Raw genomic sequence first — 26,988 nt, 5'->3', positions numbered from 1 at the left:
TCCTGAGGGATCTCCTCCCAGACCTGGACTAAAGCATCCGCCAACTCCTGGACAGTCTGTGGTGCAACTTGGCGTTGGTGGATGGAGCGAGACATGATGTCCCAGATGTGCTCAGCTGGATTCAGGTCTGGGGAACGGGCGGGCCGGTCCATAACATCAATGCCTTCATGTTGCAGGAACTGCTGACACACTCCAGCCACATGAGGTCTAGCATTGTCTTGCATTAGGAGGAACCCAGGGCCAACCGCACCAGCATATGGTCCCACAAAGGGTCTGAGGATCTCATCTCGGTACCTAATGGCAGTCAGGCTACCTCTGGCGAGCACATGGAGGGCTGTGTGGCCCTCCAAAGAAATGCCCCCCAACACCATTACTGATCCACTGCCAAACCGGTCCTGCTGGAGGATGTTGCAGGCAGCAGAACGTTCTCCACGGCGTCTCCAGACTCGGTCACGTCTGTCACATGTGCTCAGTGTGAACCTGCTTCCATCTGTGAAGAGCTCAGGGCGCCAGTGGAGAATTTGCCAATCTTGGTGTTCTCTGGCAAACGCCAAACGTCCTGCACGGTGTTGGGCTGGAAGCACAACCCCCACCTGTGGACGTCAGGCCCTCATACCACCCTCATGGAGTCTGTTTCTGACTGTTTGAGCAGACACAAACATTTGTGGCCTGCTGGAGCTCATTCTGCAGGGCTCTGGCAGTGCTCTTCCTGTTCCTCCATGCACAAAGGAGGAAGGGGTCCTGCTGCTGGATTGTTGCCCTCGCACGGCCTCCTCCACGTCTCCTGATGTACTGGCCTCATGGTAGCGCCTCCATGCTCTGGACACTACGCTGACAGACACAACAAACCTTCTTGCCACAGCTGATGTGCCATCCTGGATGAGCTGCACAACCTGAGCTACTTGTGTGGATTATAGACTCCATCTCATGCTACCACCAGAGTGAAAGCACCGCCAGCATTCAAAAGTGACCAAAACATCAGCCAAAAAGCATCGGAACTGAGAAGTGGTCTGTGGTCACCACCTGCAGAACCACTCCTTTATTGGGTGTGTCTTGCCAGTTGCCTATAATTAGGGTCCGAGCCATACGAAGTATGGCAGGGCCCTATTGTTTTCCAAATGTTTATTATTTTTTTCCTCAGCACAACTCACTCAATTTTGACCCCCTTAGCCCCCGTCAAAAGTTGCCAAACTTGGCACACACCTCACATCCGGCAAAAATAGCGATATTCTGGGGTGCATGCCAATGCAAAAATGCCTCGACAGCGCCCCCTAGAAACGCCAAAAATGGCACCTCGAATGGGGTCAAAAAAGTTTAGTTTGACGTAGGTCGACGAAATTCGGTACACATGTCTACCACCTGAAGACGAGTAGAAAAGTCAATGAAACAGCTGTTGTCATGGCAACAGGGTGTCCACCATCTTGGCGTTTACGACCATATTTTTGCCCGTTTTTGTCAATTTGGGCACATCGTATTTGAACGAACTAGTCTGAGGCGATTCATGCTATTGGCTCCACATTCGCCATGGAGCTTCGTGACAAGACGGGGACAAAAAGTTATTCAAATCTTTCTAATAGGAGAAAGCGTGTTACTGTGGCAACCCATGGAAAAAAGCGTTCTTGCCATGAAACACGGTTCACTCATATCTTCGCAGAAATACATCCGATCTTAACCAAAATTAAAATCTTTCTTATTTGGTAGGTCCTTAATGCATTGTAATATGTATTGTGGAGGGGGGGGGGACTTTTTTGGGGGGGCCCCTAGGGGCCTGATAGTCTACTTTGACCTAGGGCTATGAAATTCGGCACACGTGTATTAACCCTAGACAAGCATAAAACTCAATTAATCACCTGTTGCCATGGCAACGGGGTGTCCGCCATCTTGAAAAAAATACTCCTCGCCATGAAACACGGTTTACTCATATCTTCGCAGAAATACATCCGATCTGCACCAAAAGGGTTAGCATTCATATTTGGTAGGTCATTAACACACTGAAACATGTAGTGTGGGAGGAGCATTTTTTTGGGGGGGGGGGCTAGGGGCCTGATCTTCTACTTTGACCTAGGGCTACGAAATTCGGTACACATGTGTAACAACCCAAGGCGAGTAAAAAAGTGCATTGACCACCTTTTACCATGGCAATGGGGTGTCCGCCATCGTGGCGTTTACGCCCATTTAGCACTGTGTGAGCATTGTTTTTGAACAAACTAGTTTTGGATTCATGCCTTTTACTTCACATCCACCCAGAAGCTTTGTGGCGAGTTTGGGTGGAGGGTTCGGCATGAGGCGAGGACCCGATGGATGCCGCTTGCAGCTTTAATTTCCACTTGTTGTCTATTCTATTTTCACAACAGCATGTGAAATTGATTGTTAATCAGTGTTGTTTCCTAAGTGAACAGTTCGATTTCACAGAAGTGTGATTGACTTGGAGTTACATTGTGTTGTTTTGGTGCTCCCTTTATTTTTTGAGCAGTGTATATAATTTTCAAAAGAGACTGAAATTGCAAAAATTTAAGGCTCAAAATGTCAGCAGGCTGCCTACCCTTTGTAAACGTGATCACACTTGTGTTTTTGCAACACAATAACCTGTCAGAAATGCGAAGTTCTGCAATTACGACACTTTTTAATTTCTTCCAAGTAGATAAGGTGTGTGTGGTGACTTTATACCACCAACTATTACACCAAAGAATCACTTAACAGTCCTATGCAACTAGATACAGTCCGAGAACTTTTCACTCTTGTACTTTTCTGTCACGGGCAGTGAATTAGATTTAAGGATTTATTAGGCTTACATAGTGTGACTGCCCTGCCCTTCTAAGTGTTTTCAGGTGCCGTCGGATTCGTGGCATGGGCCACACCTGGGCTCAATGTGCTCTGCCACTCCTTAAAACTTCACCAGTATGAGCTCATCGTGTCTCCCAGGCTTGGGCTGGGAGATCACCCTTGCTGTGAGCAGGCGTGGCGCTTGGTTTATGTTTTGTTCTGGCTTAGGTTGCGTTGGTTGGTTTTGTTTTGTTTTGGTTTGTTTTGTTTTGGTTTGGTTTGGTTTGGCTAGGTGTCTAGTTGTGTTTTTTGAATAAAACTTATTTTTGTAACACCCACTTTGTGCCTGCCTCCCTCCTTGGTTGCAGCCTTTGAGCCGGGCTGTAACAACAGCAGTGAGTACGTGGTTACAGATTTGCATAAAGTTGCATGACTGTTGTCTGATAATATAAAAATGAAATCATTTCACATTTCCTTTTGTCTGGTTTGTAACTCTGCAATGTTGTGGACAAGTCAAGACTGAGTCGTCACCTTATTGTGGTGGAGAGGTTTGTGCATCCCAAAGATCCTAGCAGCTATGATGTCGGGAGCTTTATGCCCCATGGTAGGGTCACCCATGGCAAACAAGGGTTACATGGGCCCCACCTCCCGTGGGCTCACCATCTGCGGGAGAAGCCATAGGGGTCGGGTGCAGTGTGAGCTGTGCGGCAGCAGGGGGCGGGGACCCTGGCGATCCGATCCCCAGCTGCAGAAGCTGGCTCTAGGGACGTGGAATGTCACCTCTCTGGTGGGGAAGGAGCCTGAGCTTGTGCGCGAGGTTGAGCGGTTCCGGCTAGATATAGTTGGACTCTGGAACCAGTACCCTCAAGAGGGGCTGGACTTTCTTCCACTCTGGATTTGCTCATGGTGAGAGGCGCCGAGCAGGTGTGGGCATTCTCATCAGTCCCCAGCTTGGTGCCTGCACGTTGGGGTTTACCCCGGTGGATGAAAGGGTAGTTTTCCTCCGCCTTCGGATGGGGGGACGGGTCCTGACTGTTGTCTGTGCTTATGCACCGAACAGCAGTTCAGAGTACCCACCCTTTCTGGAGTCCTTGGACGGAGTGCTGGAGGGTGCTCCTTCTGGGGACTCCATTGTTCTGCTGGGGGACTTCAATGCTCACGTGGGCAATGACAGTGAGACCTGGAGAGGAGTGATTGGGAGGCATGGTCCCCCCCCTCTGAACCCAAATGGTGTTTTGTTATTGGACTTCTGTGCTCGTCATGGATTGTCCATAACGAACACCATGTTCCAACATAAGAGTGTCCATATGTACACCTGGCATCAGGATTCCCTGGGCCGCAGTTCCATGATCGATTTTGTAGTCGTATCGTCGGACCTGCGGCCACATGCCTTGGACACTCGGGTGAAGAGGGGGGCGGAGCTGTCAACTGATCACCACCTGGTGGTGAGTTGGCTCAGATGATGGGGGAGGAAGCCGGTCAGATCTGGCAGGTCCAAACGTGTTGTGAGGGTCTGCTGGGAACGTCTGGCTGAGTCCCCTGTCAGAGCGAGCTTCAACTCCCACCTTCAGCAGAGCTTCAACCATGTCCCGAGTGAGGCGGGGGACATTGAGTCTGAATGGGCTGTGTTCCGTGCCTCTATTGCTGAGGCGGCCAGCCGGAGCTGTGGCCGTAAGGTTGTTGGTGCCTGTCGTGGCGGTAATCCCAGGACTCGTTGGTGGACACCAGCAGTGAGGGGTGCCGTCAAGCTGAAGAAAGAGTCCTATCGGGCCTTCTTGGCCTGTGGGACTCTGGAGGCAGCTGATGGGTACCGACGGGCTAAGCGGCATGCGGCTTCGGCTGTCACCAAGGCAAAAACTCGGGCATGGGAGGGGTTCGGCAAGGCCATGGAGAAAGACTTCTGGACGGCTTCGAGGAGATTCTGGTCCACCATCCGGCGGCTCAGGAGGGGGAAGCAGTGCTCCATCGACACTGTGTACAGTGGAGGTGGGGAGCTGCTGACCTCCACTCGAGACGTTGTGGGTGGGTGGGGGGAGTACTTCAAAGACCTCCTCAATCCTACCAACACATCTTCCGATGAGGAAGCAGAGCTGGGGGACTCAGGGGTGGACTCTCCTATCTCTGGGGCTGAAGTCGCTGAGGTGGTCAAAAAGCTCCTTGGCGGCAAGGCCCCGGGGGTGGATGAGATCCGCCCGGAGTTCCTTAAGGCTCTGGATGCTGTGGGGCTGTCCTGGCTGACACGCCTCTGCAGCATCGCGTGGACATCGGGGACAGTACCGCTGGATTGGCAGACTGGGGTGGTGGTCCCCCTTTTTAAGAAGGGGGAACGGAGGGTGTGTTCCAATTACAGGGGAATCACACTCCTCAGCCTCCCTGGTAAGGTCTATTCAGGGGTCCTGGAGAGGAGGGTCCGCCGGATAGTCGAATCCCGGATTGAGGAGGAGCAGTGTGGTTTTCGTCCTGGTCGCAGAACAGTGGACCAGCTCTATACCCTGTCTGGGGTCCTGGAGGGGGCATGGGAGTTTGCCCAACCAGTCTACATGTGCTTTGTGGACCTGGAGAAGGCGTTCAACCGTGTCCCCCGGGAGCTCCTGTGGGGGGTACTCCGGGAGTATGGGGTACCGGACCCCCTTGTACGAGCTGTCCGGTCCCTGTACGACAGGTGTCAGAGTTTGGTCCGCATTGCCGGTAGTAAGTCGGATTCGTTTCCAGTGAGGGTTGGACTCCGCCAAGGCTGCCCTTTATCACCGATTCTGTTCATAACTTATATGGACAGAATTTTTAGGCGCAGCCGAGGTGTTGAGGGGATCCGACTTGGTAGGCTCAGGATTGGGTCCCTGCTTTTTGCAGATGACGTGGTCCTGTTGGCTTCATCTGGTCGTGATCTCCAGCTCTCACTTGAGCAATTCGCTGGCGAGTGTGAAGCGGCCGGGATGGGAATCAGCACCTCCAAATCTGAGACCATGGTCCTCAGCCGGAATAGGGTGGTTTGCCCTCTCCGGGTCGGGAGTCAGGTCCTGCCTCAAGTGGAGGAGTTTAAATATGTCTGTCGAAGCTCTCGATTTACCAGTCGATCTACGTTCCTACCCTCACCTTTGGTCATGAGCTGTGGGTCGTGACCAAAAGAACGAGATCTCGTATACAGGCTGCTGAAATGAGTTTCCTCCGCAGGGTGGCTGGGCTCTCCCTTAGAGATAGGGTGAGGAGCTCGGTCGTCTGGGAGGGCCTCAGAGTAGAACCGCTGCTCCGCCGCATCGGGAGGAACCAGTTGAGGTGGCTCGGGCATCTGGTTAGGATGCCTCCTGGACTTCTCCCTGGTGAGGTGTTCCAGGCACGTCCCTCTGGGAGGAGACCCCGGGGATTATATCTCTTGGCTGGCCTGGGAACGCCTCGGGATCCCCCCCGCAGAGTTGGCAAATGTGGCTGGGCAGAAGGAAGTCTGGGCTTCCCTGCTTAGGCTGCTGCCCCCGCGACCCGACCCCGGATAAGCGGCACGAAGACGAGAGAAGAGAGACATTTGTCCTAAAATAATTACATTTAGACCTTTTCATACTTAAGGTTTCAATTTTTAATTTTTGTAAGATTGTCATAGATAATAGATATTTTAGATTACATCCTTCACTGCAACTTTGGGTTTATAGGAATGTGTCTTGTTATAAATGTGCTTGGTGAGACAGACTAAGGCCAACCAGTCCATTTGACTCTTCTTCAAAGGAACAACCAACTAAGTCCTACTTGGACACAGCAAATTAATAACAGAAATATACTGCTTATCTGCTGTCATGTGAAACCACCAACAGGACACATCAACAATGTCAGCATTGTGTGTCTACATGTGGTTGACTAAATGTCATCACTAATGATTGTCATGTGTGGGATAAGTTTGTTTCAGCACTCTCTTGGCACATGAGCATGTTAACAGCAGTGAAAGAGAAAAACCTTAAGCTTATATTTATAAGAAAGCTATTAAACATTGAAGAGTTTGATATAATGACAGACTGAACATAAACTATGATTACAACCCTCAGCTCTAAATATGTGGAAAACCACCAGCTGATGATGATAAAGTCTCCATGTATGTGCACCATCCTGTGTTCAAAACAGATATGGTGGAGAGGCTGGCACTAAAGGACAGCCCCTTTTTTTACATGAAAAATTAGCACTTTTACTTAGATATACAAAGACAATATACTGTTCATATGTTACAGCACAGATATTCAGTTTTTATTGTCAGAATGAGCCGATTATGATCAATATTTGGCTCAAACCATGCTAGCTGGACAGCTTAGCTTGAACTTGCTAGCTAACTTACTTGTTAGCCAGCTTAACATTTCATTTTTTAGCTGACTAAACATTTACATCCGCTATACATTCAGAAAAAATACTATGAACTGTAGTAATAGTTTAGAAAAGTTCACAATTGGTCCAGATGGATTCTTGTACATTTTGAAATCTGATTTGGCTGCATATTTCCAGCACAGAATTAGACCCTTTGTGGCTGGTAAAGTTAAAATGTTAGCCTGGGACCATGTAGCATTGCTAATCTAGTTATATGGTAGCACTAGATTAGCTTTAAGATAACATGTGGAAACCATGCCATATGTAGTTTTCAATGAGTGTATTTAGGAACTACACATCCTACACATTAACAAAGATTTTAATATTGGAAGTGAAAATACACAACAAAGTTGCTCAAAGGGTATAATATCGCTGTTACTTAGAATTGATTAAGGGATTACCTTGGTTAATTTTGAAGTCATATGTTTAAGTTTTAATATAATAGTTAATTACATTCATACATCGTTACAAAGGGGTTAGCACTGTGGCCTCACTGCAAGAAGGTCATTGGTTCAAGGCTTGGCTGGGAGTAGACTGGAACGGTGACCTTTCTATGTGGAGTTTACATGTTCTCCCCATGTATGTGTGGGATTTCTCTGGGTGGTCCGACTTCCTCCCACCTTCCAAAGCACAGGTATCAATCTCCAGTCCTTGAGGGTCGGTATCCTGCAGGTTCTTTTTGTCTCCATGCTTCAACACACCAGATTAAAATTAATAAATAGGTTGAAAAGAAGCTGCTGGATCCATTTGCTTTGAATCAGCTGTGTTGGTAGAGGGAAAACCAAAAACCTGCTGGATACCAGCCCTTGAGGACTAGAGTTTGACACCCCTGTTCTAAAGACATGCATGTTAATGGGTTACTCTAAATTGTTCCTAGGAGTGACTATGAGCTTGAGTGGTTGTTTGTCTCTCTTTGTTTGCCCTGAGATGGACTGGCGATCTGTCCAGGATGTACCCTGCCTCTCGGCAAATGATTGCTGGGATAGACTCCAGCTCCCCCGTGACCCTTAATCAGACTATGCTGTTCAGTAAATGACTTATGACTGATAGTTCATTTCAACTGAGTAAATCTGATTACCACAACAGAAATGTCTATAATCACTAAACCAATCACGCTTTGATTATGATGTGTGTCTCATTTTTTATGTCTCCCTGAGATAATGCTGATTTCTAGCCAACTATTGTAATAAACATTAACATTCACTGGCATTTCTGACTTTGTCACATGCTTGTCTTCTGACCCTTTCATCTTTTTTACCAGTGTCAACCTTGTGACCTTAAGCTAGTCAAATTAGTTACACTGCTGTCCCTAAAGGTAACCTACATACTACAGCTTCCAAATGTGTAGCATTCTTTCTTTCATTCATTCATTTTCCTAACCGCTTGATCCAATTCAGGGAAGCCTATCCCAGCAGTCTTTGGGTGAAAGGCAGAGTACACCTTGGACAGCTCGCCAGTCCATCGCAGGGCCACACAGAGACAAACAGCCACTCACACTCACATTCACTCCTAGGAGCAATTTAGCCAATTTGGCAAATAATCTAACATGCATGTCTCAAGACAGTGGGAGGAAGCCAGAGTCAAATGTGTAGCAATAATTTGAAATGATGTGCACAAACATCACTTCAAGCATACAGTCATGAATAAGCTGTCATGATAAACATGAGTATGAGTAATTAAAAGCAACTATATTATCAGCCTGATGTATAAAGAGAAATTCTTTCCCCTATGATTGCTGCTCCTTCTGGATCCTGCGTTGGCTTTATTCATCTGACAGTTTGGCAAAAATGTGTCTCTCCCACCAGAGCAACCAGTAGAGAAGGAGAATGGGAAAAAAAACCGGTTTTGTTAGGGCAGGTTTTCGCATGTTTGATCGAAGCTCAAGCATGTCAGCCATAGTTTGAAGCATTATTACAGTCTATGAGTTGAGAGGGGGGGGGGGGCTGTAGGACTGTTATTATATAGCTTCCTCTGGACTGAAAAGCCCTGCCTTGATGTGAAATCTTTGTTTTTAATAACTCTTTGCATCAGCCGCATCGGTATGAACTAATCACAAAGTAAATAATTCCTGAACCCAAAGCAATTTACGTACGGAGTTAACCCATTAACTTTGGGACTGAGCCCACGATTGTCATCACCTGGTCGGCCTGTCTTATTCTCTCACCTTTTTTTTTTTTTTTTTATCCCTGTCTTCATTTATTCCTTCCTTATCAGCATTCTATCCTGTCTCCCTCCCCTCATTCACTTATCCATTCACACATCATCCTCTCCTTCTCATCATCCCTCCATCTTCCTCAACTCTCATTCATCACCCAATCTTAGCTTTTCTTGTTTTTCTTCATATTATTTTTGTTGTTTTTTGAGCTACCATCTGGGCCATCCCAGTTGATTTGGGTCTCTGACATCCTGACATCTGACATTTCCGATATTGTATGACAACTTGGTCACAGGCATGTGTTACTACTCTTAAGCCTCTTGAATCACTATTCAAAAGTTCTCTTAAAATTCATGATAAAAAAAAATCACGAATTTATCATCATTGCAAAATTCTTACTAAATATAGTATTTTAAGTTTTGAGAATTGTATTAGATATTCTAATCTATGCTTATTGTTTAGGATCATTCATGGCACTGTTGCTCCACCACTGAAGACTTTTATCACTCTGTGTTCTGAAGTTTCTTCTCGAGACACTCGGACATCTCTCCGGGGAGAGTGCTATATAAGAAAACTCAACTCTGCTTTTGGAAGATCAGCATTCTCTTATGTTGCAATGAACCAATGGAACAAGTTACCTACGGAGCTTTTGAAATGTACAAATTTTAGTGAGTTTTCACACTTGCTGAATCGATGGCAGCTCTTGGCCCATCTTGTACCCATTACTGATTACTTCGAATGTGCTATGGTGGCAGCCTTGTTTGTAGAGGCTATGGTTAATAATTGGAAGCTTATTGTATGTAATGTTGGGAATTTTTTTATGTGTTGTGTTTTTATAACCTTGAAGTATCCCAACGCATCTTCAGCCTGCTCTGGGACTACAGGTGGAAATTAGCACTTGTGCTATAACCTGGCATGACGCATCTTTCCCTGCGGGGTTAATGTTGTTTGTGCACTGTTCCATGGATCAAATAAATAAATAAATGAAATGAAATCCTAAGACAAACACCCACACTGGGTCTCATACCACTGTAGAAGCTTGAGACACTCATGATAAGCCAAATACAGAACTTTTAAATCTATCATTAACTTCATTTATACTTTTAATTAAACCAGTAAACCCAAATTGTTGTGGTGTGGTCCTTATCAGTGAACTCAGTTATAATATTAGCATGCTAACATGGTGATTTTTGTGGTATAACATGAGTTTAATTGTGTTTTGATAGCAACATTTTGAGAACAACTAAGCAAGTATGATTGGGAATGCCAGTTTTGCAGGCATTTTATTAAGTCTTTGGGACTTCTCTCTAAATGCAATCACAAATATCTTGCAATCAATCTGTTTTCCTTTCAATTAAAATGATGGATAATCATGTCTCTGGGGAAAAAGTTACATAACTGCTGTGCTCATGCAGTTTTTAATGATACATCTCCATGACAACTGAACAAACATTGCCCATTGATGGTTGAAAGCAAAAGCACATGTTTCAATCTTGTGGTTTAGTTAGTGCAATTAGTTTGCAGAAATAAAGCTAAATCTTTTGGTTTTTGGAAAACATCATTCTTCTGGTTCATGCTTTAGGACTCTAAGGGAACCAAAACAGTCGCTTCATACCACTAGCAATAGATTCATTTGAACATTCATTTGTTCTGGTCAGTTTTTCAGCAAAAATATCAACAACTTGTTTCATTCTTTACATCTTTTTAAATGTTAATGCCCTTGCTTTTGTCTTAAAAGAACTTTTAAACACAAAATATACGCTGCTTGTGTATTTATATGGAAAGAACTTTAGTTTAATAAGGCTTGTAGTTTTAAAAGAATGATGTTTTGGAGCTGGAATGAGGCCTTTCTCATCAGGATGTCTGAATGTGGACTCGGAATTTACTTTAGGAGGGAGGAGTGGTGCTAAATTCGCTGAACAACACGCCGAGAGGAAGCATCACACCCTGCGTTCCTGCACAGGCGTTTCTTGTGCTCTGCACATGCAGACATGTGTTGAGTTGCAGCTGAACTTCCTCGTCCTGCAGAAGAAGAAGAAGGATAGAGGCGTGACGTCGCCGTCCGCAGACAGGCCCGTACGACAGGGGGAGCGAAGCAGGGGCGCGCCGTGCGGGGTCGGACGCTGCTTCTGCCGCAGAGCAGACTGCCCAAACGGAGGAGCAGCCGAGGCTCAAAGCAGCCCGACAATCACGGCAACTTTGCAGACACGGTTAGACGGCCATAATGCGGCACCGCTCGCCTACAACGGAGCTGATGTGACTGTGCACCCTGAGCAGAGAGGAAGCGGCGGACGCCACCACCACCTCTCCCCGGTTGCATCGGTCGGTCGGTCGGTTTGTCTGTCTGGAGGGGGGTGGGGGAAATGTCCTCGCTAACCGTAGAGGAGGAGCAGAAATGGGTACCAACACACGTCCTGGTGACAGTGCTGAGAGGCAGGGGCTTACGGGGCAAGGGCAAGCATGGCACCAGCGATGTGTACACTATCATCCAGGTAGGGAAGGAGAAATACTCGACCGGCGTGGCGGAGAAGACCACCGAGCCGGAGTGGAAGGAGGAGTGCTCGTTCGAGCTGCAGCCCGGCGTGCTGGAGAACGGCGGGCGGAGTGGATACCCAGCCGGGAGCAAGGAGCTGATTCTCACCGTCATGCACCGGGCGCTCATCGGACAGGACGCGTTTCTCGGACAAGCCGTGATCCAGCTGGATAAAGTGTTTCACGAAAGTAGATGCCTGAAAAACGAGTAAGTTTGTGTTATTTACATGTGTTTGTTTTCAGGACTCCTCACGTGCCATTTTGTTCTATTTGTTTTCCAGTTGGGTGAACCCATCAGGGGGCTTGTTTCTCCTCTAATCTGCTGGTTTATTTGCTACACAGTTTGTTACCAGACATGAACACAGCTGTCAAATCTGTGGTGCTGCATCAGGGCCCTGCAGACACACCCTCCCTCCTCCCACAGATACACTAAAACTAACTCAGAGCTCATCCAACCATCACACTCCTCACAGAGGCTCCTGACAACTTCTAGAAACCCTCACATCTTCCTTTTACAATAGATGCTTCTTGTAGGCTCTTAAAAATGTTGTTTCCCATTGGCAGAGACATTTGGAGAGCAGGGGAGGGGGGGATTAATGCTTGTCCCAAATCCAGGGATTAGCTAACAGTTTCATGATCCCAAAGCTACAAGGTATTTTTAGCATTATATGTTGTTTTACAAAAGCCTGAGAAGAATAAAAAGAGCTGAGGGTTGTTAGATTATAAAGTTTTTTTGTGCACCAACATATCCTTCATCCGAACCCATTTGTATTGAGCTACAAGAATAATCCCAAAGAATGATCCTGGCCTTGTTGCATTAAAAACGTGGAGTTTTGGTAGCTAAGGAAAATTAAAGTTTTGACTGTAAAGAAACTCATCAAAATGTTGTCATTCGGACTATAAAGGAATTTCAGCATATCCGGGCTTTAGGTTTTATGAATAAAGAGTTTAATGATGATGTTTTTCAACTTCAAAACAGATTGTTTTTAATTCAGAATACAATTTTTAATATTTTAGTTGCTTTTGTGATGACTTTTAAATCGTCATGTTATATGTTACATCTTATGTCAACCCTTGGTTTTTTAAACAAATCAAAATAAGTTTTGTGGCAGTTTTTATGATATCGGCAAACATCCAGTTTTTCTCCAGTGAATCGATATGTTGTATGATTCGTACTTGTGACTTGTGATTGACTTGTAACTTGGGATTTACATTCTTAGGAACAATTTAAAAGTCATTACAGTATTACACAAAGATGTCACTGCAGTAAAAGAGGGTTGCAAAATAACTGTTATGGAAATTAGTACGTTAATACATGCCTGTCATAACGGGATGCGAAACTAATAACTCACAATTCAATTCGATTCCAATTTTTGGGGTGACGATTCGATTCAGAATCGATCCGATTTTCGAATCATAATCATTACACTTAAGTAACAAAAGGTGTTAATTTCCCAATTAACTTCATTCTTCTACAAGCTAGGAAGAACTGAGACATTATTAGAGCCTATTTGATTTAAAATACGTAATCTACAAAACTTTTTTTGCTCGTCATTTTTCCTCATTTAAATTAGTAAAAAACAACACAGTAGCCAGACCATCATTCTGCAGCTATAATGCCCAAAAAGACAAGTGAAAAGATCAATAAAAACAAAGAAAATGACAAAACATTTGATAATGGATTATTTTTATTTATTTGAAAAAAAAATCGATTTCTTTTAAACAAAAATATCGAATTATAAATTGTGAAGCAAAAGATCCAGATTTTCAATTTTTTTCTATTCTATTCTCCGTCCCTCCTGTCATAAGTTTAGCTGCATGAAGGGCATAAATTTCAACAACTAACCAAGAAATGCAGTCAGCTCAGAGACTGTGCCAATAAAAACCTGGACATAATCTCAATGTCACACCAAGTCAGAATTAAATTTCCATTACTTTTTGAACATCGTAAAATATAAAAACTCTTTTTGATAGAATGTCAGCAGGGTTAAACGGCATTTGAAATTATATATTGATCAGAGTAGGACTGTAAAATATCAGGAAAACTTGTCTTTGAAAACAGACGTTTTGACATATATAAACAAATATGAACAACCAAAATATTCTTGTCATCTTTTGTGATGATATGAGTAACTCCCAGATTTGGCTGTCCTTTCACTCAGATATAGCTGTGAATTCGAGATGAAAAATGGAGCCAGTCTCCTCCTATGGGCCCTGTTGGAGATGGTCACTTGAAGGTTAGAGCCAGCATGTATTGGTGTGTCAGCAGTTTGGTGATTTGGTACATTCAGTGTCTCCATGTGGTATTCAGTCAATCTGGGTTTACCAGTAGCAACACTTATCATAATGCTCTTCATGCATGTAAACCCCCTTTTTTTAAAAAAAAAAAAAAAAAAAAAAAAATCCTGGATCGAACTGAAACTTCACCACTGGAGATGAACAATGTCTTGATACAGGCATCAATGTATGAGTTGGAATTAAATAAGTTTTACTTCATAAACACAAAAACAAGCTGCAAGTTTAAGCATCTCTAAAATTTCTTTGCCTCTTTCTGTCAGCACACGTCTTTAGAATTGGTTAAAAATATCAACATATCTTAAACAGTATTCTTTTTGTTTAAAAAAATAGGAAAATTATGTAGAAATTGACTTTTATTCTTAAAAATTCTTACCATGCTTTTCATAAAGTGAGGAAATAATTCATTGTGCTGTTAATGTGAGCTGAAAGTATTGCACCTCTGGCTACATACCAGTTGGTTGTGTTTGGTACAAGTGGAAAACTATTAATAACTGTTAATCTCATTATATTAAGTTCTTGGAAAATGATTGAAGGCAAAACTTTTTGTTGGAATAGAAGAAAGGCTTAATGTTAGCTAATTGAATATGCAATGTTCACAGCAATATCTGTGTAAAATGTTGCCAGTGCTAACATTTTGTGAGACAGCAGTGATTCTACTTTAATAGGAAATGTAGAATTCCCTCTTTTCAGTGGTTGCTACTCTTTCCTGGAGTCTTTTATTAAAATTTCTTTGACGTCACTGTTCACAGTAGCAGAGTGATACAGAAATCCAACAAATCTTTCTTTCACGTCTACAACTCTGTTTATATCAGCCAAGTTTATAAGATGAAAAGACTTGACAAATATTACATTGCTAATGTTTATATGATCCTCTTGACTCCACTCTGCTATTCTCCTTCATTGTTGAGATGAAACTTGAGCTTTTCACGATAATACAAACTCTCAAGCACAAATGACACAAATTGACTTGAGAAACTATCAGTCCTTTTGTGTTTTGTTTAAACTTTTGGCTTATATAAGCAATATTTTACTCATGTTACTTAAAAAAAAAGCTCTGGGTTTGTACTGCAATCAGATACAAATTATAATGCAGAACATCCAAATTAAACTAGGAAAAAAAGTTAAGCAAACAAGGCTGTAGCCCGAAAACATGTGGCTTGTCTTCATGCTTGTTGATAAAACCTTTATGTGCTGAGAATATGCTGCGCCTAGTGGTCATGAGAGAAACTATGTATGGATGTCCATGACGATGGTGACATTATGAACTAGAAAAACACTCAGAGTGCAAACCTCCACCTAGGCCTTTAAAAAGTTCCTGGATCCAAACGGTGACCCGGATCACCACCACAATTAAATCCGTTCTTCCTTTTTTGAAAATTAGTCAATAACTTTTTGAGTTATCTTGAACCCTTAGCCCTAATCATGACAGCTACTTTAACTCTAATCAAGTATTTTTACTGCCTGAAGGTAACCAGAAACTTATTTACTAATTTTCACTTTATTATTACATTATCATTAGTGGAAAAAGCCTTCTGTTGCGATGTACAAGTTCAGGTCCGGTTGGGGGATGTTGTGTGGGGCGGGTGGCTGAGCGTGTCTCAAACAGATTATTGATTGGAAGGGGAGGAGCCTAGACAGGATGCCACTTTAAAATCTTGCTAGTTCCCCAACAATGCCTACCCCAGCTTTAAGAGAATCTGGAAAAATATCTGCATTTAAGTGTCAAGGTCTAAACCAGGGGTGTTAAACTCCAGTCCTCGAGGGCCAGTATCCAACAGGTGTTTGTTGTTTCCCTCTACCAACACAGATGATTCAAATTAAATGGATCCAGCAGCTTCTTGTCAAACTATTTCTGAATTCCGATCAGGTGTGTTGGGAGCATGGAAACCTGCAGGATACTGGCCCTCGAGGACTGGAGTTTGACACCTGTGGTCTAAAACCAACATTGAATGTCCATGAACCTTCCACCTCTCAGTTAGCATTGCATTAAAAAGTGACTCAGGAACATTTTAGAACACCATCGTCAGGAAACACAGTTTGCCACTACAGCTACATGTGTGAGTTCAAACTTCATGTTGGAAAGTCGAAGCCTGTGATCAAGAAGACCCAGAAAATGCTGCCAGCTTCTCAGGACCCGAGTTCATCTGAGATAGACTGATGCAAAGTGGAAAAGTGTGCTGTGGTCTGATGAGTCCACATTTCAAATAGTTTTTTTAAGTCATGGAAGTTGTGTCCTCCAGACAAAAGAGGAAAAGGACTGTCCCGATTATCAGAGCAAACTTCAGAAGCCAGCATCTGTGATGGTATGGGGGTGTGTTAATGCCCTTAGCATACGTAGGCTCCACATCGCTGAAGGTTCCTTAAGTCCTGAAAGGTACATACAGGTTTTAGGGAAACATATGCTGCATCCAAGCTATGTCTTTTTCTGCGTATTTCAGGAAGACTATGCCAAGCACATTCTTCAGGTGTTACAATAGTGTGGCTTCATACTAAAAGAGTACTGGTACCAAACTGACCCACCAGCAGTCCAGACCCGTCTTCCATTAAAATTATGTGGTGCAAAATACCACAACGGAGACCTCAGACCTTACATCAAGCCAGAATGTAAAGGAATTTGACTTATAAAGCTTCACTAATTTGCGTCCTCAGTTCCCAAGTGAGTGTTGTCAAAAGGAAAGGTGATGTAACACAGGGGTAAACATGCCCCTGTCTCCGCTGTTAAGGAATTTGTTACAGACAGCAAATTCAAAATTATATATTTGCAGAAACAAGCTAATAAACAAAATAAGTTTTTAAATATTTGTGTATTCAGTGTGATCAGTTGCATATAGGTAAAAAGAAAAAAAAATCTGAAAGATTTCATGGTTATGAATGTGCACGATGTCATACCAATGTGTTGATATGCATTTCGACTGTTATCTTAAAATGCAGCGATTTTCTACTTTATCGGGGGGTTTTGCTGTAAATAGAAAATATCTGTTTTTAACCAATGTTAAAATCAAAAGCAGAGGTCTGGAAACTTGTAGCAAAAGCGATGCAACTAGAGATGCAGCGATATCAATATCAGTATTGGTATTGGCTCATTACTATGTGTGTTTACTCGTACTTGGTATTAATAAGTGTACCGATACCACAACTGATACCCAATACCACACTAATCAAGCCAGCGCAGATATGTTTGATGACATGCTTAGGACGTGTTTTAAAAGAAATAAATGCCTTGAATGTGACATTTTTTTATTACACTAAAACCGAGATCTTTGTTGCAAAATTGCACAAGTATAGCTGTATTTAGGTAAAATGTTCCAAATCAAAATAAAACTTGTTCAAATTGTTAGATCTGTAATGTTATTATATTTGTATTCGTGGGGTAACTTAAGAAAGGGTGGGTAATTTATTACAAGCCAATGAAATCCTACACATCTATAACAGCAATAATAAAAAGTAGTCACAATAATGTTCACAAAAACAGATTTGGTATCTGCAGATACTCAAATTTCAGATATCTGTATCTGATTGGAACTCCCAAAAAGTGGATTGGTGCATCCCTACATGCAACTCTGCACCACAGTTTGAGTCTTTTGGGTGTGCTCTACCTTTAAAAGATAAAAAGAAAATAGACCAACTCGGGTAAATTTGAATGCATATCTGTCCTCAACCTTTTCAGTCATATACCCACAAACACACAAACAGTACTAGCCATCTAATCTCCTCCGTTAAAGTCATTTATTAAAGCCAGATCAACAACTGCCCTCAAATGGGTTCAAACTGTTTCATACTGAATTATTAGTACAGAGCAGCTTTACTGGAAAGGTGGGCGTCAGGTGAATTCCCCTGCAGTGTCTGTCAGGAAGAAGCCACAGAAACACATAGTAGCATGCAAGCCATGCAGAGTATTCATTCTGCTTTGTTTTTCAATGAATATTATGTGTTCCACACAGTTTTTCTTCTTAATCTGGTTCAATCCCAAGACAGTATCATGTTTCAGCTGTTTTCTTCTTTTTTGATGCTGCAGGGCTGAAATTCTGGACTGAATTAGCTGGTGGCTCTAATATTATCATTTAGATTTAGCATTTTACTATGTCACTTTATTACATCTCTGTCTCAGTCCCAAAGCTGTTGTATATCTGTTGGAAGCAAACAGGGATGGTTTTTAATGCCTGCTAGCTGAACCTCCATCTGCTGAGTGAAGCAGAAAGTGTGTGTCTGCGATGTACATCCAGAAAAATCCCCTACAGTCAATAGTAACTGCAGCCTGGCGAGAACATAGTCTAATGGGCATTATAGGTTATATAACGGCATGACCTGGAAAGCCAGAGTGGATAAAATAAATGTAGCTTTGGTTTTTCTAAACATTTTCAGTAGAGATATATCAGATTAAATTTTATTGCCATGACTTAGAAAGCAGGATATGTAGTCTCAAACATTCCACTCATTCTTAGTCGTTTTCCTGAGTCATGTTGAAGTGATATGTCTGCATCTCACATCTCTTATCAGTTTTACAAAACAGATATATGTAGTAAGGAAAGTGCAATATCTCTTCAGAGTGCAGGTAATGTTATATCTTTCTGTGCTCTTCTGTGTGTTACATACAGAGTGTTTAAGGACTGAAAAGAAGGAACATAGTGGGGAAAAAAATGAAGAAGAGGATGTAGCCGCGATGTCACCCTGTGGCATTAATTGTATGGTTTTGAATCCTCAAATTTGGAAGTTTTTGGTCAATATGTTGATATTTTGGGAGCTAGAAATACCCATATTTGGGAAATGGGGAGGTGCTTGAAACATCACTGGACAAAAATGTACATCTTTTAGGAATAATGTCAACTGAAAATAAGTTTAAGTTTATAAAAAGTAACAGATTTGTATTTTATGAGGCGGGCGTCCTGTTTCCATCAAGGGATCTTGGCTGGGATGGGTGGTGTGGTTTGCTTTGGTAAACCCTGATCTCTATTGTGTTTCCACAGCCAAGTGTACCTTTACTGGGTAAGCAGGATATAAGCTGGAGAGATAACTGCGCTGTGACACATTCCTTGAATAATAATGGAGATTGCAACATAGAAACAAAGGATGAGAGTGGTGGACATCCAGCAGTTTGTGTTTTTTCTACTTGGCATGTGGCTTTAAACAACAACAAAAAAGATCACAAAATAGTTAATGGTGTTACTGGTTCATGAGAAGAGGCATTTCTTTCCACAAATCAGTGGATTGGACCAGTGGAGCGTCAAGCTCCACCCTACATGGTTAAGATTGTAAGATAGGAGCCCAAACAGAAGGGTTCCAAAAAAGGGGGATGGCACAGATCAGATAGTCTGGCACAATTTTTTGTCTATTTTCCTGAGGAAAAACAAATTAACAAACAAACAAAAAAAAAAAATTACTGTTGTGGAGTTTTTTGGTTTTTTTTTTTTAAATTAGAGTCTACCGGAGTAAGAAATGATAGTGGCCATCAGAGGTACTGCACTTTAACTCAATTCCAAGTTGAAATGCAAATACCGAGGTCCATCTTTTAGATGGGTATGTAGTTTTTTTGTGCAAAGATCTTACCAGAGTCCACAACACAATGTCCATCCATCCATACATCCATCCATTCTCTTAATTATTTAGTCCAATTAAGGGTTTTGGGGAAGCTGGAGCCTATCCCAGCAATCACGGCGCTAGAGGCAGGATACACCTAGAACAGATCTCCAGGCCATCACAGGGCCAACACAAGGAGACAACCATTAACACTCACACTCACTCCAAGGGCAGTTTGAAGTAACCAGTTAACCTAACATGCATGTCTTTGGATGGTGGGAGGAAGCCAGAGTATCTGGAGAGAACCCATGCTTACACGAGTAGGACATAAAAACTCCACACAGAAAGGCCACTGTTCGAACTGCTCCCCCACCGAGGCTCAAACCAGGGACTATTTGCTGCGAGGCCACAATGCTAACTACTATGCCACCATGCAGACATAATTTCTGGATCTAATTAATGAAAAGGGATTAGATTCCTTTTAGTGGAGCATTTTTTTCCAATATTTATTTCCAACTTGTTACAAGAAAGTATTTGATGCCTAAAACTTGGGTTGATAGACTTGATACCTTGTGGGAAAATTAGCTAAGAATAATAAGAACACAGGTAATAATTGGCTCGATAAATAACTTCTTGTAAATATCCTTATCTGTGTAATAATGCAAACAAACAAAAAAAAAAGAATCCTGCTTAGGTTTTTATCACTTTGTTTTATCATCAACATGAAACAAACTTCCATTGTTCCTGCTGATAGCTGGCATGGCTTGTCTCAAATCAGAGAATTATTGATCCTTCTGCTGACCAGTCTAATGGCATTTTCCATTACATGTTACAGCACAGTTCAACTATACACACTGGTAATGTTTCTGTGTGATCAATGACTGGTCTCCATCATTTTCATGTCATATGGGATCAGCTTGTTATGTTTTGAACCGTAGTTGAGGTAGAATTTAAAAACAAACAAAAAATAAAAGAAGTAGTCATTTTTGGATTTGTGGAACTACCAACAATGTACCCACCAGACCAAAAATAAAAGTTTCATATTCTACTATGTGATGGGGGAACAAAGCCAAAACCAGGCTAGAAACATGAGGATTTTATTTACATTGAAGAGTAAATAAAATGACAAATTCTAATATGAGCTGCTAAATGCTGCATGCTTCACCTTAATTATGAAATTGACAATAATTTCCAGATTCCTTCGTGTCATATTTGCAGCTCAAAGTGAATTTAGTGCCTGTGTATTTTAACTGACTTTAAATCATTATAATAGCCCACTTATAACCCTATAAATCATCATAATAATACCCCCACCCCCTTACATTCTGGTGCTTCCCCGTGTCAGCCCATGAATGATCCCTTTCAGTCTTCTGAATTTTATAGCTGAAAATAAACGCTTGTTTCCATCAGATCGGTTTACAAAATGTCAGACTGCCCAGTCATACCACATAAATTAAGTACATTTTGATGAAATCTAACATGAAAAAACTTCCTCAGATTTCCTGAAATTAAGTATTTTTGCACAGTTTTTATGCTTGTCAGATTTTTGATGTGCTGTTTGTTTAGTTACTTTGGTGAACACAAGACTTTTCCGTTGTAATGCAGATTGTCCTTGAAGATCTCAGAAGAGGGCCTTGACTGAGTTGTAGAAACCAACTCAGTCGTTTGAAAGCTGATTGTGCAGAATTATTTGTTGCAAGCTCCATAAGCACACAAAATATTGTTTGCTGGTTTTCAGACCATTTTTTTTTATCTGCAGCACCTTGCTTTTGTGCTGCCTGAGCAGTTGCTTTAGGGGTCCGTACCTTTTAAACCCTCAGCTTTTCTTCAGTGGGCATATAGCAGTATTTCAGTACTCAGCACTCATGTTAACTGCTGAGCTACAAATGTTTTTTAATCAAGTGTTTTTTATTCTGTGGTCATTGATCTGACACAGTAATAATAGCATGACCATCTATTATCTTCTGCAAGCAATAATATTCATTTTGCAATGTAATTACAAAGTTTGTCCTTGGGGAAAAAACTCTTATTTAATTTTTTCTTATATTTTAGCTTTAAAGCACCCCAACCGCTCTCACATCTGGCCTGTAAAGTCTTTATTTTCATTTTAATTAAATGATAGATTTCTAGTCCATTATTAAATATTTTTGTTGTGTGTTAGGTTTTTGAAAGTACTTGTTTCCATAACAAGCAGACATTTCTGGGATTATTTATTACAGATCCCTGACATGTGCCTGGCCATACGTGCCTTTAAGTTCCAACCCAAAGCTGCGTGGAAGTTTTCGAAGGGAAGTTGGTGGTGAGATTTGAGATCATCACATCCAGATGTGGAATGTAGTTTTGATCCTGCAGCCTGTCTGCTGTTGCTGCTGACAGAACAGGAATCCAGGACATGTGACCAGCATTACACAAAGTCTATTTTGAGGATCAGTTGACGTTATTTATTAAAACATGTAATGGTGAAGTATCTGATTTGTAACAAATGAAACAGATCCAGTTGTTTACTCGACACCTTTCCTAAGACAGTCAGTGAGACAGCCTGCCACCATGTAACATCCTACATCTATGCCATTTGGTAACTTTTCTGCTCAGTTGTTGATCAAATTTACAGTTGGACTAACCTATTACGTTTTTTACTTGCATAAAATATGGGTGTAACAATGACTAAACGCTGACTAAATGAACCAGTTGCATTGATCCAAATTGAAAATATTGACCAAACAGCATGTGGTTATTATTGGTGAAATGCTGAAGCTTAAGCTGTACCTCATGTTGAAGTTGCAGCTTAAACTTTAAGGTGCAATGCAAGCAACAAGCTTCAACATGAGGGACAATCTGAGCTATAACACAATCTACAAGTCACAACACAAGCTACAAACTACAACATGAGGTATCGTTTGAGCTACAGCACAAGCTATAAGCTACAAGCTACAACACAAGCTACAATATGAAGTACGGGTTGAGCTACAACACAGGCTACAAGCTACAACATGAGGTACAGTTTTTGCTGAAAAATAAGCTACAATCCACAATACAAACTAAAATATGAGGTACCGTTTGAACTATAAGATTTTCTGCAAGCTACAACTTGAGATACAGTTTGATCTACAACACAAGCTATAAGCTACAAGCTACAACACAAGCTACATGCTACAACACAAGCTACAATATGAGGTACAGTTTGAGCTACAACACAAGCTATAAACTACAACACAAGCTATAAACTACAACACAAGCTACAATATGAGGTACAGTTTGAGCTACAACACAAGCTATAAACTACAACACAAGCTATAAACTACAACATAAGCTACAATCCACAATACAAACTAAAATATGAGGTACCGTTTGAACTATAAGATTTTCTGCAAGCTACAACTTGAGATACAGTTTGATCTACAACACAAGCTATAAGCTACAAGCTACAACACAAGCTACACGCTACAACACAAGCTACAATATGAGGTACAGTTTGAGCTACAACACAAGCTATAAACTACAACACAAGCTATAAACTACAACACAAGCTATAAACTACAACATAAGCTACAAGCTACAATATCGGGTACAGTTTGAGCTACAACACAAGCTATAAGCTACAATCTACAACACAAGGTACAAACCACAACATGAGGTACAGTTTAAGTCTTGAACTGTAACTTGTGTTGTAGTTTGGCCGTAGTTATACATTGTAGCCTCTGTTAGTAGCTTGGGTTGTCATTTGTAACTTGTGTGGTAGTTTGTTGTAGCTTGAAATTTAGCTTACTTGGGAGCTTGTGTCCTAGCTTCCATTTAGTTTGTTTCATAGCTTATATTAGGATTGTAGCTTGTGCGAGCGAATGTACATGGGATGTAGACTGCAACAATTATGTATCGATGTCATTTTATCATGAATAAAAATATTAAATCTTCTTTTCATTTAGCTCACCAGGTTTTCTCAGATTGTTAATAAACATATAGCAGAATTGTGCCTGTGTTGCTATTAGCTGTTTTTGTGTCTAATCAATCTCTGCCAGTTTGGGTTAATCTTGCAAAGAAGCATAAATCAAGATACTTGGTGGTTAGAAACAATTTTCTCAAGCCATTGTGTTTTATAAAGTAGCAGTGAGATAAGTCTTGGAAGCTGTGCCTTACCTAAAGTTCCTCTGGTGTAACTCAGAGTAGTACGTTATACTCACATTTTTTAAGAATAAAGTACACGACTAAAACCTGACACAGCTTCTGCACCCTCTGAACTTGTTTTATTTCTGTCTTTTGTCTGGCCCTGATACAACCCAGGCTTAAAGAGCCCCACAGAGTCTCACATCTCATACCTGATAAAGTAGGTTGAGGATGGCCCATTTATACTGTCATTTCTGTCTTGTATTTTCTTGTAATGTTGTTGGACTGAGGTACACGTAGTCTGTAATAAGGCATCATTTTCAGGTGCAGAAAACTTGTCCAGCCTCCTCCACTGTGTCCCCGGGAGAGGAGATGAGGAGATGGGGTGGGGTATTGTGATTTCCTGCTTTTTGTTTTTTTTTTCTAAGATGTGGAAGCAGATATGCAGTCATGCTCTGAACCTGTGGAATGAGATTGTTTATGTAAAACTCTGCACAAATCGACTCATAAGAATAAAAAGGAAAAGCAGGTAGATGATCTAGTTTCTTATGGCACATTTGTCCCAAAGAGCATTTCAGGGTTTTAAGCATTTTATTTGATGCTGAAAACCCAAAAAGCGCCACCATCAATAGCCTTATATATGGTTTCCGTGTGGGATGCTGCTTTTGAGAAACTGGGTCCTTTTTGGTAACAAACTGCTCTGCCACAGTACGTGGGCTTTAAAATGTAGGCTGCTGCTTTTGTCTGTGGTTCAGTTTCTGAAATTAGACTTTTTTTGTGTTATCTCACGTCCACATGAGTTATTGTCGAGCTCTTTTGTGCACATGAGCCACAGATACACAAGCACACATAGTACTTCTGTATATCATTTTCATAAGGAGGATATGGTTTATGCATCAGTAATATTTTCCGGCTTTTGTCTTATCGTTATTTTCTATGTACCGTGTTAACATTGACATTACTCAATGAGATATTTTATTCTAAAACCAAGAAGAGAAATAAAAAAATTACTTAGTTTTTTTTTGTTTTAGTGTTATAAAGAGGTAAGATAAGGTAAAAAATTAAACTTTTCAGAAGTTTTAATTTATAGTTTGACGTTTTTCTTGGACAGTGGGAAAATTAAAGTAGTGGTAGTTGTTGCAGTAGTAGTAGTAGTAATAGTAAGGTTTTTTGTTTTTATGCAAGGGAATACCCTTACATAGTTCCCTCTTTCTGCATGTGGAATGTGAACCCCACCTTGGCTACAGGGAGTTGGCTGACACGCCAGGCTGAGGACTGATACTATTGTTGGAGCATCGATGTGAAATTCGAGTCTACACCTAACATACATTTTAGGTTCCATGAGAGCCTGCACGGAAATCTTTTCTGCTCGAATGCCTCTTTATGTTAAGAAAAGGCAGGTTCAAAGCTGTTAACATGTAGCTCAGTAATCCAGTAATAGGATTTAATTCAATAAAATACAGCACAGTAAATAGGCTATATCTGGATTAGAGACATACAGCCTGAGACGAGCTGATTTGTTAAACAAAATCAGCGTATATTGTCTGTACTTAAACATGGGAGGGCTGCTCCTCCTCCTCCTGTGTTTTTTCACATGTACAATGATATCTGGATTGTTTTAAGAAATATATGGCATGTCTTTGTTGTTTTTGTATGAATGGTAAAGTTTGTTGTTCCTGCAGAGCTTTAAAAGGCGGTGGCATTTCTTTCCTCCATCTGCTGCTCTATATTAGAGTTGGACTGCAGGGAGGTTGTTTGTTTACTAATTGTTTTCTTTGCTGTTCTTCGTTGGGTGTTGCCGTGTTTTCAGGGCTGAACTTGAGGTCAGCAGCAGGAGGATGATAATTGCGTAACAGCCTGTGGAGTGAACTTGAGTTTTTTCTTCTCTGCAGCCTACAGTTACATCAGCGTTGTTGCAGCAGGAAACTTTCCTCTGTAATCAAATAGGAACCTAACAGGACGTTGAAATAATAACTTTTAGCAGATTTGTTCTGTGCAATAGGCAGCTAGTTCTGGTCCACAACTTTGTCTCAGACGGCAGGTTATACTTCTTTGTTCAGACATTTGTTAAGTGCCATTAAACAAATAGTTGTGAGGAAACAGAACTTGTGTTTTAAAAAAACATATAAAAGTAAAATGTTTTACTAATTTATTTAAATATTGTCCCATTATTTGAAAGCCCACAAAAATAAAATTGGTGATGACTTTAAATGAAGAGATCATAAGGATAAAGTTGGGTTGTTGGGGTGGGAAAATCAGGACTTTTTGCTTCACAATTTTAAAATAAATTTTTATGTAAAAAATATCAATTTTTTTCATAAATAAAAATAATCCATTATAAAAAAATGTATTTTTATTGTTTTTATTGATCTTTTTACTTGAATTCTTGGGCATTATAGCAGCAGAAAGGTGATCTGGCTACTGTGTTGTTTTTTCCAATTTAAAATCAAGAAAAATGACGAGCAAAAAAAGGTTTTATACATTTTTTTTGTTTTTAATCTACAAAAATCAGCAATATTGAAAAATTGTGAGAATCACAATTTAAATTGAATCAGCACCCAAAAAATGTGAATTGAATTGGGACAAAAGCCTATCATCAGAGCCCTAATAAATAGGATTAAATTGAAAATGCTGAAACAGAGTAATTAAATGATTTTTTTTTTTAGAAACTAAACATTTGTTGTTTTTCTCTTTATTAATGTAATTTATTTATTCTTTTAAATGGTGTTTTGACAAGCACACCTTGTCTTTTCCATTTGTATTTTTTATTCAGAGTAAGAGGTTGTTGGATTTTTTTTTTTTCCCCAACAACAGAAGTAAAGTGAAATGCACCAGTTTTGAGGAACCCTGCAGGTTTAAGATAACTTTCAGCGAATCAGCATTTGACAAACAAGAAGCATCACATCTGGAGCACTGTTCGATGTTTTTTTTTTTTTTTTAATGTCTGGACATCTGTCTACTTGAGTACAGTAATGGTCATGTGCACAGACTGGGAGGAATGAAAACTACTGGCCATTTTATCAGGTACTGCTGTTGATTTGCTTGTTTTTGCAAATATCTAGTCAGTCAATCTTATGGCTGCAACTCAGTCCCTTTAGTCACATAGACATGGTTGAGATGTTGAACTGAGCATCAGAATAAGGAACAAAAAGGTTTCAAGTGACTTTGAGCGTGGCATGGTTGTTAATCTGAGCATTTCAGAAAATGTTGATATGCTGAAATTTTCATCCACAATCATCTTTAGGGCAGAGTCATTCAACTCGGACGCACAAGGACTACAGTCCGAC

At 41.3% G+C, this 26,988-nt stretch overlaps 1 protein-coding gene across 1 annotated transcript in view; it reads left to right on the top strand.

Moving 5' to 3' along the window:
- The first annotated feature begins 11,342 nt into the window (after nt 1–11,342).
- The window catches only part of rab11fip5a (RAB11 family interacting protein 5a (class I)), a 36,231-nt gene continuing 20,585 nt past the window's right edge, over nt 11,343–26,988 (top strand). The window contains exon 1 of the mRNA XM_079261686.1: nt 11,343–11,996. Within this exon, the coding sequence (XP_079117812.1) occupies nt 11,620–11,996 (377 nt within the window). The 5' untranslated portion in view covers nt 11,343–11,619. The remainder of the gene's footprint in view (nt 11,997–26,988) is intronic.

The sequence above is a fragment of the Telmatherina bonti genome, assembly GCF_933228915.1.
Source record: "Telmatherina bonti genome assembly, chromosome: 22".
Classification (NCBI taxonomy): Eukaryota; Metazoa; Chordata; class Actinopteri; order Atheriniformes; family Telmatherinidae; genus Telmatherina; species Telmatherina bonti.
The sequence above is the reverse complement of the archived record's forward strand: the minus strand, read 5'-3'. Positions and strand labels throughout refer to the sequence as shown.